The sequence below is a fragment of the Aotus nancymaae genome, unplaced genomic scaffold (genome assembly GCF_030222135.1).
Source record: "Aotus nancymaae isolate 86718 unplaced genomic scaffold, 86718_ANA_hifiasm-v0.15.2.pri h1tg000021l, whole genome shotgun sequence".
NCBI lineage: Eukaryota > Metazoa > Chordata > Mammalia > Primates > Aotidae > Aotus > Aotus nancymaae.
Genome location: NW_026988433.1, coordinates 8676633 through 8690841, shown reverse-complemented (window position 1 = coordinate 8690841; position 14209 = coordinate 8676633). Strand labels below are relative to the sequence as shown.

The following is a 14209-nucleotide window of genomic DNA, read 5'->3' as shown; positions in this document are numbered from 1 at the left end:
CGCCTGCACACCTAGTCCTTCCAGGAGCGCCTCTGATCCCCCCTTACCCCTCCCTGGCGCCTCAGGAGGCGAAGAGCGGGAGGCAGCGGGAGGCAGAGAGTTCCAAAGTCATTGCCTGGATTTATTAGCTCAGGAGTAGAGCTCAAATGAGCTATCAGTCTCTAAAGTCTCTAGAGGGTTGGAAGAAGAAAGGGAGGGCGGAGGAGAGAGGGGTGCAGGGAGGAGGAGGAAGGCAATGGGCGGGCTTCCGGAGGGGGGCCGTCAGGGGCAGACGAGCAGAAAGGCCTCCTCCTGCTCCCAGGTAATGGGTGGACGCCCCACCCAGGTCTACAAAGGGTCTCCCAGACCCGTGTGCCACCGGGGTCGGTCAGGGGCCGGGACCTGCCGGGGACAGCGGGCTGCCTTACTTGAGGTCTTCCTTGTCGTTTTCCACCTCCGGCTTCTCCTCCTCCTTCTCCACCTCCTTTTCCTTCTCCTTCTCATCTTTCTCCTCCTGGCTGCTGCGGGGCATGGGCGGCGGCTGCGGCTGCTGCTGCTGCTGCTGCTGTCAGACCCCGGGGGAGGGCAGCGGGGAGACGGGAGGGAAGAAAACCGTGAGCAGGTGAATCTCTGCACCTGGGCTCAGCCTGAGCTGGGGAGGAGGGAAACCCGTGGAGTCTGCCCAGAAGACACCATAACAACCGGGAAGCCAGGCCCTGCTGGCATAAGCAGGGGAGAGGCACGGCCTGGGGTCCTGCCAGAGCAGGGCCTTGGGAGGCGGAGTCGGGTGAGGAGCAGGAAGCACTGGTGTCAGAAGCACTGGCTTCAATTCCTGGCTATTCCACACAGTGACTGTGTGAGCTTGGAGGAGGTCTTAACCTCTCTGTGCCAACTCCTTCGCCTTGACAGCAGGGGTATTCAGCATGCCTGTGCCTCAGCCTCGGGTTGTGAGGTTGAGATGAAAGAATCCTCACCATGCCCACATCTGAGTCTAGCCCAGATATTTAAGAGGGGCAGAAGCAAACTGGGCCCGAGGGAGGTGCCCTGGCGAGCCTCAGCAGGGGTGCCTGAGCATCTGGGAAGCTGGGGACACACCCCTGACACACTCCTGCCCTGCCCCCAACAGAGCTGAGGCCACCTCTCTAAGCCTAAGTCTCCAAGTCTGTAGAACGGGGAGGTGGGGGGATGCCCCTGCTTCCCCAGAGCCCAGGAAGGCCCCAGGCCTGCATGGAGGAGGCTGCTCCTACTTCCTGGCCCTGTCTCCCTCACATGCTGGCCCCCCAGGGGGACAGAGAGAGTGGATCAGAGAGGCTCAGAGCCACGCCAGCCTCCTCACTCGGGCCTGTCCCAGACACTCTGGGCCCCGGCTCCTCCCCTTACCCAGCGGAGGGAGTGTGAGCTCCTCCCAGCACTGCCTCGCAATTTCCTTTCCTCCGCCTGATTTCTTTGAAAGCACACACTGATTTTCGTGGACACTCCAAGGTCCTCCCTGCAGGCAGCTGCCAAACCAGACCATCTTTGCATCCCCCTGAGCCAAGTGAAATGCTAGAAAGAAACCCCAGAGCTAGAAATAAATAAACCCCAGAGCCTTTTCATGTGTCGCACGGGCACAGTCACACCAATGCTTCAAACCAGGGAGAAGGAACTCCAAGCAGATGAAAGAGGAGGGGCCGGGGGTGACGGAGACCCCTTCTCTCACCTTTCCTTCCTGCCAGGAACAGGCACCTGCTCCACACACAACACTCTCTCCAGCCTCTTTTCATTTAGGATGGGGCCGAGCATGGGGCAGAACAGCAGAGCAAGGGTCTGACTGCTGCAGGCAACCGTGGGCTCTGAGGCTGCTGCTGGGTCCAGAGCAGAGCCCCAGGCCTGCCTCTGCCTCTCTTCCCCAGGAATCCCTCGCCACTGAGTTCTGTAAGAGGAGCCAGGAAGGGGAGGAGCGGCCCAACTTGAACAGACCCCCTCAGCCCCCAGGTTGCTGCTGACTCCCCAACAGGTGCCCGGCATCCTGGGACCAGCCTGTTCTCCCTCTCCTGACTTCAAACTCTCAAACTGAACCTTTAAACAGCTGGCAAGTGAAGACTCATTTGGAGGTGGAGGCTGGGGCAGGGAGGGTTTTTGGCTTATACCTACACAGTGGCCTTTGTGTCCACTTTTGCCTGACATGGGCAGAGTGGGGACCCAGGGAGGGAGGAGTGATGTGGCTGGCTGAGGGTGGGCATCCTGCCCACTGGGCTGCCCAGCATGAATGCCGTCCCCCCGGGTCAGGCGTATAGCCCAGGGCCAGAGTTTGGGCAGGGCTGGGGCTTTCGAATCACAGGGAGCTTGCTGTCTCCTGAGACCACACTCAGCGACGTCTGTGCCGAGAACCCCCTACCTGGGCTGCGGCGTCCCTCCCGATGGATGGGGGCAGTGGCCACAGAGCCTCCCTCCCAGAGCACGTGTCCATCAGCCCTGGATCTAGGCTCCTGGGGCCTCACTCATGGACCCACAGAGAGGCTAGGTCTGCTCTGACATGGTCAGTAAATGCAGCTCCACGCCCACCAGGCTGCAGGCAGGGGCCAGGTGGGAGAGGGGTGCATCTGGGCCAGGCCCTGAGCTTCGAGCCTTCCCCACCGCAGCCCTCCTCTGAGTCCTCAGAAAAGTCCCAGGAAGGAAGAGGCCAGCGCAGAGGAGGAAACTCCCACAGACCCCCGAGAGCTGACTAGGTGCCAGGCACTGTGCTGTCCGTTTTATATGGGCCAGCTCCAGCCCTTCGGAAGTCCTGATGGAGATGAAAACACCCTAAGAGTGACATGGAGGGACATGACCCGAGGGTGACCCAGCCCCTGCACCATGCCAAGTGCTTTACAACACTATCCTGTCAGTGTCCTCAGCCACCCTCAGAAACAGGAGAGCAGCGATCACTGCTCCTATTCTGCAGAGGAGGAAACTGAGACTCAGAGAGGCAAAGCTTCAAGGTTTCGGAGCAAAGAAGGCTGACTAGCCCAGAGTGTGGGGGATGTGACTCTGCTGTTCCCAAAGCCCCAGCCGAGAGTCTTGGCCGACTCCTGGCCAGGACCTAGGGAGCGAGTTCTGCAGACTGCCCCACCCGCCCCGTCTGCCTATCCTACCCGCCTCCCATTCAGACTCTCCGAGCCCTGCCAGGGCCTGCCCACAGCCCCCTCTCCCCAGTAGTCATCCCCATGTTCCTCATCAGAATTACTCACGGTGCCACGTGGCTGGCTCTGTCCCACGTGGTCTCCCCTACCCACCCACCTGTCCATCTTACAGAAGAGGAAACTGAGGCACAGAGAAGGTGGCGATGAAGCTAATGAACAGCAGGGCAGGGACTCAAGCCTGCTGCCCTGTCCTGGTCTCCTCTGCACCCATCCCCAGCAGTCTCCAGCCAGCACCCCCGGGTCAGAGTCCTCCAAGCCCATGCCATCTCGGGGAAGGGCAGAAGTCCTGATCTGCACTAGATCCTGGTAACCATTTCCATCCTTTTCCCACCAGGACTGCAATCCTGGCACCAAGCCCTACCTCCTCCTCCTCCCTGACTGTTAATCAGCCCCCAGGGCAGGGGGGCCTCTCACCCTCCCCCTCTGGTTGGAGTGGGTGCAGCAACACCCACTGGCACAGGGCCTCCCGGGCTGCCCTGAAGCCAAGGCCTAGAGCCCTGGGCACGGGCTCCTCACTTTCCGTGGCCTAAACAGCTCCTGTGGGAGAGGCGTCCCCGCAGCCCACACTGAGTGAGGCCGGTGGAGGAGGATGAAAGGAGAATACCCGAGCAGCCCTGGCCTTAAAATCCGCTTTCCAGTGGGACAGACCCTCGCAGCTTCAGGATGAACATCTGCCGGGCCTCACCGCCGTTACCTGGGAGGCCGAGGGAGGGACTGATTGAGGGCTGCTCACAGTCGCTGCTGGGAGGTTATGCGGGGACAGGGAGGCCCCGGCTCACAACTCCCCGAGGAGCTGGGGGGACCCGGCAGCCAGCTCAGGCCCCAAAGCCGGCTATGCTTTAGGGTAGCAAGCATGGTGGCCGACACTGCCCAGGCTAGGCTGCTGGGTGTCGGGCCTGCCCACAGCGGCAGAACTGAACCTGCTGGCTTCCCAGGCCACTAAGGACCATGGGTCTCAAGGTCCCATGACAATGGCTGCACACTCAGATCATGTGGGGAGCCCTGCAAAGTCCTGATGCACAGGCTACACACCCCCACCAATGACATCCAAATCTCTGGGCCGAGATCCAGGCGTCTGTATGTCAAATTCCAGGTTATCCTGACAGGCAGCCAAGTTTGAGAACCAGTGCTTTATTAGGGACTGGCAAACGTTTTCTGTAAGGGCCAGAGGATAAATACACAGTCTCTGTCACCCCCTCCTCAACTCTGCCACTGTCCTGTGAAAGCAGCCCATAGGTCGACAAAAGGGCATGGCTGTGTGCCAATAAATCTTTATTGACAAAAGCAGGTGGTGGGCCAATTTGGCCTGTGGGCTCTCGTTAGAGCATCACACCTGGAGGTGCACACACATCCCCTGCCAATTCCCACTCGGTGGGTCTGGGGTGGGGCCTGGGCCTCTGCATTTCTAACCAACGCCAGAAGAAGCTGCCACTGCCGGCAGATTATGCAGGGAGAGGGAGGCCCCAGCTCACAACTCCCCGAGGAGCGAGCAGCAGGACACACCTGTGGACACCTTTCCCTGGACGTGTGGGCCTGGGAGAAGAGGAATCAGAAAGCACTAGAAGCCAGCTCCACTATCTCAGTGGACCCTGAGCTCATCTAGAAGGCTGCCTCTGCCTTTCAGATGTGCCACTGGCAAGGCCGATGGTGGCTTTGTGCCCCATGCGTGGTCAGAAACATACCCCCAAACCACAGCACAACTCTCTGATGAACCCTACCAGGTCTACGGTTAGCCAGAGCCACTGGACCAAAGCCCCGAGGGACGCCTGCCCCCGGATCTGGACACTGAACCTGTAACCCTGAGCCTGCCAGACAAGCAGTGTGAGACTGGGCCTGTGCAGAAACCCCAGACCGGGGACTGTGCAGAAAACATCTTAATAAAAACAACGCTGGCTCGCTGAGCGCATCTGATGAGGCCTTCTTCTCCTCATCACTTCCTACCCGTTAGTTACTTGAATCCTCCCTACAACTAGTATCATCCCAGTTTTATGGATGAGAACGCAAAGACACAGAGAGGTTAAGCAGCTCGCCGAATGTCACACAGCATTTCCTAGCAAGATCCTACAGCCAGGTGCCCTGCCTCCGCACTGGGCTAGGGGGTCACAGTCTCCTCCCTATGCCCATTTAAGCCAAATGATGCCACGGCCTGAATTTTTCCTTCCACCAGCATGCCCTGAACCCCCAAGGGAGACACCGGCCACTGAAAGATGTGGCCCCCAACTGTATGGAGCTTGCATTTAGGTTGACAAAGACAGGCCAGATGGAGGCGCCAGTGATGAGACCACTTTCAAAAGGCACATGCATGGTGCAGGCGAGGCAGCCAGGTGTCCTGAACCGCAGGGCGAGGAAGGGGCTTTGGTGGAGCAGGAGGCCTCTGAGCCGAGTCTCCAAAGCTCCAGCAGTGGAGGATGAGAGATGGCATTTCAGGGAAAGGAGCCTACGTGGGCAGAGGCATGGCAGTGGGAAAATGCCCCCTGTGCCCACCAAGTGGCACTTTGGGACATGGCTGGAGGGCCTGGCCAGAGCTAACACCCATACTCAGAAATACGGGTGGCGTCCTAAGGGTGGCGGGAGCCCCCGGGACCTTTCTCAAAAGGCGCAGGGCTGGCGGGGAGTCACGTGACCTGCCCCATGTTAAAGGGCAATCCGATAGCAGGTCTCGGGAGGGATGGCGGTGGATCCCGGGAATGAGAGGAGAGGGTCCAGTGAGAAGGTGCTGCGATGGTCCAGGTAGAGGCTGATGAGATTTCATTCTCAGATGCTAAGTCCTCACAAAGGGGTCCGGAGAACTTGCCAATACCTAGTAGTATCTGCGGCTCGATCTCATGCATTCATTCAACAAACACTTCACTGAGCATCTACCGCATGCCAGGTGCCTCTGAGAGGGCACATCCTCATGACGCCTACCACCTCCTGGCAGTGTAGGGATGGGAATCCAGGAGCCCAGGGCTGCAGTGGAAAGTGGGGTCAGGGGTCAGAGCGGAGGCAGAACAGAGTTCCCCGACGCTGGAAGCTCCTCCCTAAACCCGGTCCCTGCCCCCAGATTCAGTCTACCTGCCCTTGCTGGGGAAAACGCAGTCAGGCGAGGCTGTCTCCATGCGTAAGGGTTGTCTTTTTTGGTGTGCTGGAGCCAGTGGCTACCAGCTCATGGCAAAATGGAAACACATAACCTTACAATTAAAGAAATGATGGCCGGGCAAGGTGATGCATACTTGCAGTTTCAGTGCTTTGGAAGGGCAAGGCAGGAGGACCATTTGAGGAAATTTAAAAAATGAGCTGGTAGTGGTAATTTTGTTAGGTGGCACATGCTGGTAGTCCCAGCTACTCAGGAGGGTAATGGGGGGAAAGCTTGAGCCTGGGAGGGCAAGGCTGCAGTGAGCTTCAGCTGCACCATGGCATGCTAGCCTGGGTGACAGAGCGAGGCTCCATCTCTAAAAAATAATAAGCTTTTTCAAAAAACAAAACAGGCCGGGTGCAGTGGCTCACACCTGTAATCCCAGCACTTTGTGAGGCCAAGGTGAACAGATCACTTGAGGTCAGGAGTTTGAGACCAGCCTGGCCAAAATGGTGAAACCCCGTCTCTACTAAAAATACAAAAATTAGCTGGGTGTGGTGGCACATGCCTGTAATCCCAGCTACTTGGGAGGCTGAGGCAGGAGAATTGCTTGAACCCAGAAGGTGGAGGCTGCAGTGAGCTGAGATCGCACCATTGCACATTCCAGCCTGCGCAAAGAAGCGAGACTCTGTCTCAAAAAAAAAAAAAGAAAAAGAAAAAAAAGAGAGAGAAAAGAAAGGTTACAAGCACACTCCACTCAAGGGCCTCGCTTCCTGATCATCTGGCTACGAAGTCATCTGTGCTGTGGAGGCTTCTTCCGCCAACTGCACGCATAGGGTGAAGACAGCTTGGTGCTAAGGGCATCTCTCCCCAGCTCCAAGTCAGTGACAGCACGCTGCTGCACGGCACCGGGTACGGAGGGAGGGTTTATTTACACCATGGCAACCAGCACGTGCTACAAACACAGCCTCCCCCTGCAGAAAGCTGGTTGTTAAACATTTACCAGCACTCTCCGGCAGAAAGATGCGTGTCGACAGAACGTGAGCAACACTGCGCACACGCGCACGGCAGCCTGCTCCGCCCGTACAGATGTGTGCGGTGCCAGCGGGCTCCGCTGTAAATCCCAATTCATATCCCGTCCTGCAACCCGGCATCAAATCCACAGTCCCTGCTCCAAGGCTGAGATCCCTGGCCCGTGCCCACCTCCTTCAGGGAAGCTCTCCCTGTGCCCATCACCTGCCTCCTGGAAGATGCCCTGTGCGTTCTGCCTCAGGGCCTTTGCATGTGCTGTGCCCACGGCCTGGGCTGCTGCCCGACCTCTGCCTGGCCAGTCCCTTCTAATTACTTAGGTCGGAGCCCAAGGGACACTTCCTTGGATAACCCTTGGGGCAGCTCCCTAAAAGCTTCTGCCCAGCAGTGGCCTCCTGAGTCTGGCTTCCATGTCTGTCCTGTAATACTCTCAAACTGCCACACTGACTGACTTGCGCATGGTCCAAATCCCCCACAGGTGTCAGTTCCAGGGACCTTGTTTGCCCTTTTTTTTGGAGATGGGGTCTTGCTTGTTGCCCAGGCTGGAGTACACAGTGGCATGATCATGGCTTCCTGCAGACTCCACCTCCTGGGCTCAAAGCGGTCCTCCCGCCTCAGCCACCCAAGAAGCTGGGACCACAGGAGCATGTCCCTATACCCGGCTAATTTTTAACATTTTTTTGTAGAGATGGCGTCTCACTATATTGTATAGGCTGGTCTTGAACTCCTGGGCTAAGCGATTCACTGCCTCAGCCTCCCACAGTGCTGGGACTGCAGGCCTGAGCCACCTTGCGTGTTTGTCTCGTCCACTAGGGAATCACCAGGAGTGACATCCCAGCAGAACAGACTCAAAGGCCGCCCATCCCCTAGGGGCGACCTGCCGCCTGCGAGCCTGCCAGGGCCCCTCCCTGAGCGCCTCCGGCCACCAGACACCAAGGCTGCTGTTCTGGGAACGGCTTCCTGACTTGGCAGCCCAGCTGGAGATGCCCCCCAGGCCCCTCGATCCTGACTGACCTGCTGCCGGGAGCTCACGTTTTCTGCCTCCTTCTGCCTGGGACGCAGCTGCCCCTGCACTGCAGCCTGGCCCATGCCAAGGCCATGCTTGTCTTTTCTCAGCCTGCAGCCCGGCCTGCTCCATCCCTGGGCTCCAGCCCAGCTACCAGCTGCCCTCCTTGAGAACAGTCCCTGCCTGCAGGACTCAGGGAGCCCCCAACTCCCCACCTAGCACAGAGCTGGCCAGGAAACCAGTGACATACGCTCACTTCAGCCCTGAATCTGCACCCAATCCTGCCCAGCCCAGTGGGCCCTGAGTGGGGAGGACCTGGCACCTCCTCCGACAGGCCTGGGAAAGTTGGCACCTCCCACCAGCAGGCTGTGGGCCCATCCTGGCCAGCCTCAAGCCCTGGGCCTGGGAGCTGAAACACAGCCTGTGGCCATCTGGCCCGCCTGCCACCGGTCCCCACCATCCAGTGACTCCAGCACCCAGGGAAGGCAGCTTGCCCTGAACACCAGCACCCACTGACCGTGGCTGCCCCTCCCCGGACACCAAGCCTGGCTGCTCCTGCCCTGGAACAGCCCTCCTGGTCACACCGTTCCCTGTGCAAGCTGAGTGTCACAGCGAGAGGAACAAGGTCACCAGTCCCTCCACAGAGAGCTAGGGGAGGAGAGATGGAGGAGGCAGGGGAAAGGGAGAATGGGGGCGGGGGCTGTTGGAGGAGGGAGGAGAGAGAAAGGGAGAGAGGTGGGGGAGAAGCAGAGAGATGGAGGAGTAAGGGTGAGAGGGGAGAACCAGGGACAGGGTGGGGGGAGCGGGGAGGAAGAGAAGAGATGGGGAGAGAGAGAAGGGGAGAGAGGGAACTAGAGACAGAGTTTCAAAGACTTAGACAGGGGAAAGAGAGAGACGGGAAAGCAGATGCAGAGAAACAGACGAGAGATAAAGACACAGAGATAAAGAGACAGAGAAAGGGGAGGAAGACAAGGGAAGAAAAACAGACACAGGCCCGTGCACACACAGAAAGAGAAACCTAGAAAAACGCAGGAGATTCGGAGCCTGGGGTGTGGGCAGAGCAGACTCAGAGGCACAGAGGTGGAAGCGGTGGAAAGAGGGCGCAGACGGGGTGGCTGCAGCCGGGGCGAGGCCTTGGCCTCCCTGGGCCTCCTCCCTGGACCCAGGCCAGAGGACTGGAGCCCAGGACGGGCTGTTCCCGTCCCTGTGTCCCATCTCTGCCAGAAGAGAGACCCCCTTGGCCACATGAACCCCCATCACTGAGGGAAGGCCACGGTGGCCGCCAGGGGCCAGGCTCTGCCACCTGGCCCAGCCAACCTCACCTCCTCACCTCCCCGGCACCCCCCACGGTCTGCGGTCAGGCCCCAGCATTCCTGGGTGCTGGTTTTGCAATTCACTAGGATAGCGCAGCCCTTCCATCAGTGAATCACGAACTATAAACCACGGTGCCGGCGTTTGAGCTGCTCCCCCCACTGCCCTGAGGTCTGTGATTCACCCCAGAGTGGCAGCGATGGGGCCGGAGCCCAGGAGAGGAGGCTTGGGCCTCAACCCAGCCTCCAACCTCGCAACCCGCTCACAGCCCATCTCAGGGACCAGGTTTCAGGAGGTAGGGGCTCAGTCCTCCCTTGCCGAAGCTTAGGCATGTGGGGTCTCCGGGGGGTGGGTGTGGAGGGGTTAGCATCCCAAAAGCTTACCCCTGGGCCTGCATCCCCCTGTGTCAGAATACAGAGAAGCTTCCAAAAAGAGGATGGCATATCCATTAAATAAGAAAGCAATCCCACCACTCCAAACGGCCAGGCGCATCCCTCGCCTCCCCAGGGCCGTGGAGACCGAGGTGGGCCAGAGCGAAGGCAGCCACACGCAGCACAGGTCTGAGTCCAGAGACGCACGCTGGCCAGCATGTTTAATCAAGGAGTTTATATTCCACTTTGTAACCACCCAAGTTTTAGAAAGGCAGCCACGGAAATGACACTCAAACTGCCTTGGTCTTGGACGCGTGGTATGGGGGCGACAGGGTGGGGACGGCGGGCACAGGTCCAGGCCTGGTCCCAGCGCTTCAGAAAAGGCAGGTGCTCTCGGAATGACTCGGTGGCATTGGCGTCTTGCTGCTGAGCTGTGGTTAAGCATTCGGGTGGCCACAGCGTCTATAAAGCGTGGCTTTGCCAGCGTGCAGAGGCACAGGCTGCCTCCCGGCTGGACTCGCCACACCTCCCTTCTGGAAGGGCCTGGCTGCCCTCGGCTGTCAGGCCCACTGACATTGCAGCTCAGAGCTGCCTCATCCAAGGTGGGTCCTGGCCGGGGAGGCCGCTGCCCACCTCAAACACCTGGGAAGGACCATTCCAGCTCAAGTGTACCCCCATGGGTGGTCCAGGCTGTGGGGGAGCCCATCTTGGGCTTGACGACCCCTTTGGCCACCCTGCTTCCTGCTCAGGGGCCGACCCCTACCCAGCACCAAGTCTCTCAGAGCAAGGTCCTCCACCAGTGCCTGGGAGCTCCTTGGAAATGCAGAGTCCTGGGCCTCAGCCCTACTGTGGGGTGAGGGGTACGGCCCAGCGTGTGGGTTTCCCCAGCCCTCCCAGTGACTCCGACACACACTCACATCTGAGGACTTGGGCTGGGACGTGTCCCCTCATAAGCAGGCCTTGGCCTCGGCGGGGGACTCCAGGAGGCCACAGTCCCAAGATGCTGGTTACGGCCAGCCCGACGGAGTCAGCGGTGTCCAAGGGAGTTGGAATCCTCCCCACCGGGGAGGTGCGGTCCAGTGTCCCTGGAGTCACTTATCACCCTCACCCACAGGCTTCCCCTCCCTCGGATCCCACCACAGTCTGTATTTCAATCCAACCTTGACAGATGGCGAGGGAACGGGCACCCACATCCCTGGGCCTGGGCCACGCACCCCCAAACTCAGGAAATCCACAGGCGGCACATGGGCACTGTCCGGCCTGGGGGGGGCGATCGTGCCTACTCCCCGACGCCTTGGAAGTCCCACCCTGTGTCCACCCCTGCAGTGTGGAATCAGGGCAGTCTGCTGGGGTGCTGAGACGGGTCGGGCACAGCTGGTCCCTGCACCCTACTTGTCTGAAGGATGAAGGTCGGATTCGCATCCGAAGGTAGAGTGTGACAAGCCTGGCATGCAGTAGGCACTGAACGAATGCCCAGGCTGAACATGCATATACTGAGCATCCGACGGACACCTCTTCAGGGAGTCTGTGGGCAGGCGAGCCTGGGGACATGAGGCGGGAGGGCCCCTGTGAGAGGCGTCTGTCCGGATGACCAGAGTGGCCACTCTTGGCTGTCTTCTGCAGAGACGTGGCCTGGAGCCACGGGAGCCGTGCCAGGACCACAAGCACCACAGCCTCTCTGCAGCCACCCACAGCGGCCTCCGCAGCCACCCAGGAGAGAGGGGGTGTGCGCACCGGGAGCGGGGCTGCTGAGGGCACAAGACAGGCAGAGGGGGAGACAGAGATGGAGAGGAGAGACAAGGAGAGAGACAGGGAAACAAGAAAGACCCCTCAGCAACTCCCCAAAGACATATATGGTAGTGGCGGAGGTGCTGAGAGAAAGAGCCACTGACCAGCTGCCGCCCCCAGGAGCTGGGGACACATGGTGGAGGAGAGACACAGGCAGTGGCGCGGGGTACTGAGCCCGGTGCAGGCTCAGCTGGGCACGTCCCACCTCAGGACTCCCACACACCCCATTTCAGAGGGTGTCTCCACAGCACAGACCGAGCCTGGCTCGCCTGGGTCCCCCCACCCAGCATCCAACCTCCCACTGAAATGGAGCCTCACTATGAGCCCCTCTGCGCCTGCCCTCACAGGGCCCCGCAGAGACTACAGGAGAGCCGTGGTCCTGCCTGGCGGGTCAGGGCTGGCTTTCAGAAGGCTGGCTTTATGGCCAGTGTGTAGCGCGGGGACCGCGGGGACCTCGGGGCCTCCCTCCAGCTCCCAGGAGGCGTGTGCCGGACTAGAACCCTCAGTCTGCCACTCAGCAGGTGCCTTGGAGGCTCCCGCACTTCCCGGCGCCTGTCTCCTCATCTGGCCAGTGGGATGATCACACACCTCTCCCCAGTGCCGGTGGGGTCAAAGTCATCACGGTAGGGATAGTGCTGCGTGACTGTCGGCTGGCACCATTACTACCATCATCGTCATCACCGCCACGGCGGCCAGCAGCACCCATTCCCATCACACGGCAGGGCTGGTGCCCTGGAATTTTGACAAGGCTCCCATGTCTCATGGGACTCCCAGGTCCCCTACTCAGCCACCAAGGGGTCCAACGAATATTGGCTGAGACAACCTAAGTCTCCTTCGAAAACTAGAGGGCCCGGGACGGCAGGGAGAACCCGACCTGCTCCCCTCCAGAGAAACGCCACGGAGAGGGGAGCTCAAGCTCCCTCCCCGAAGAACACGTCGGGGAAGAGGCAGGCAGTATCCCCTGCCGCAGGCACCCTACCCCTGAGGCTGCAGGGCTCATCTGCTGGGCAGACCCAGGTTTTCTATCTTCCCGTGGTGCCTGGGAAGGGACTGTGTCTGCTCACTCAGGAACCTACAAGGGAGAGAGAAGCGTGGACAAGTGTCCCAGGACAGCTGTGAGGGGAGTAGGGCTGTGCAGGGGCCCGTGTACTCCATGGCCTGGGATTCCCGCCTGATCACAAGACCTGAGCTGCCAGGGTAGGTCAGAAAGAAGGACGGGACCACAGAGGTGTCCTGGGTGCCCATAGCACAGGGCAGTGGCTCCCCAGCCCACAGTCAGTGACCCAGAGTCCCAGACGCCTGTCCCACCTGTAGCTGCCGGCCACGCGGAGGCAGCGGGTAGAGGTGGGGACGGTCTTGGCTCACCTCCCCGCCCAGTTAAGGAGCTGCAGGCTCTGTGTGCTCACAGCACTGGCCCACCTAGAGCGCCCGCTGCACACACCTCCCGTCTGTCACCGCAGCCGTGTCGGGCCCACCCCAGGTGGCACGCCCTTGCCCGGGTAGACTGATGAGCCATGTCAGTGGCTCCACAGACCCAGCCACAGACAGAGATGCTCAGCTAGTGGCAGTCACTGCACCTCCGCTTCACAAGACGGGCTGAGCCTTTGCTCACTGCCTCGGGGCAGAGAGGAGTCTCAGAGTTAGCACCTGGGCACCCTTGTTTATCCCATGGTTGTGAAGCAGGCCTGTGGGGGTGGCAGGGCAGTGGATCTGCCTGGCACAGAAGCTGTTCCAGGATGCGAGCGTAAATCTCCCTCCCTGGCAGGGCCCAGGTCATGCCACCACCTCCTGAGCAGCCGCAGCTGATCCGAGGAAGGAGCGAGCCCCGGAGACAGGTGCTGCCTCCGAATGAGACAGACAGGGACCTCCTGCCCTACTTGCTTTCTGCCATCTTCCTGAGAAAGGCAGGGCACGCAGGCACCATGTCCCCATCCTGGGAGCCCCTGCCTGGAACAGTAGTTCCAGCAGAGCGTAAAACTCAGCAGCGAAGCCCCACCAACTCCCAGGCACTGCAGACACCACGGCTAAGCAAGGACATCTACGGTGCAAAGAGGGGCACATGTCCTCCCTGCTATGGAACATTCTAGGGCCTCCCCGGTGCCCCAGCCTGGCCAAGGATAGAATCTCCGCCTCCATAGTCTAACCTAGAGGTCTTCTACTAGCGGCTGGGGGTGATTTCAACAGCAAATATGAATTGTGTGGCTTATACAGCGTTTAGTTGGGTTTTTTTCCTTTTTTGTGTGTGTAATGTGATCTAAGATTTAAAATCTGGCAATCTGAATACAAAACTATAGATTTCCAGCTCCTCAACAAAGATCAGAACACCTAGAAATTCAGGGCCACTGGCCAAGTGTCGGCTGGAGCTGAGAAGGGGCCTAAGCTCTGTAGTTAGCCACAGGCCTCACCACGCCCTATTGCCACCCACAGACAGTGAAGTCAAGTGTGAGCTGTTATTTATCAAGTTTGCACTTCTATTTTTCACAGGGTAAAAACAATCACTATTTACCCA

General features: G+C 59.6%; 1 protein-coding gene across 24 annotated transcripts in view; it reads right to left on the bottom strand.

Moving 5' to 3' along the window:
- The window catches only part of NCOR2 (nuclear receptor corepressor 2), a 211703-nt gene that overhangs the window by 76500 nt on the left and 120994 nt on the right, over window positions 1-14209 (bottom strand). For 23 of the 24 annotated variants that reach the window (XM_064379585.1, XM_064379594.1, XM_064379584.1 and 20 more), the window contains one exon: window positions 408-544. In XM_064379585.1, the coding sequence (XP_064235655.1) occupies window positions 408-544 (137 nt within the window). The remainder of the gene's footprint in view (window positions 1-407; window positions 545-14209) is intronic. The other variant, XM_064379588.1, reaches the window with a different exon arrangement.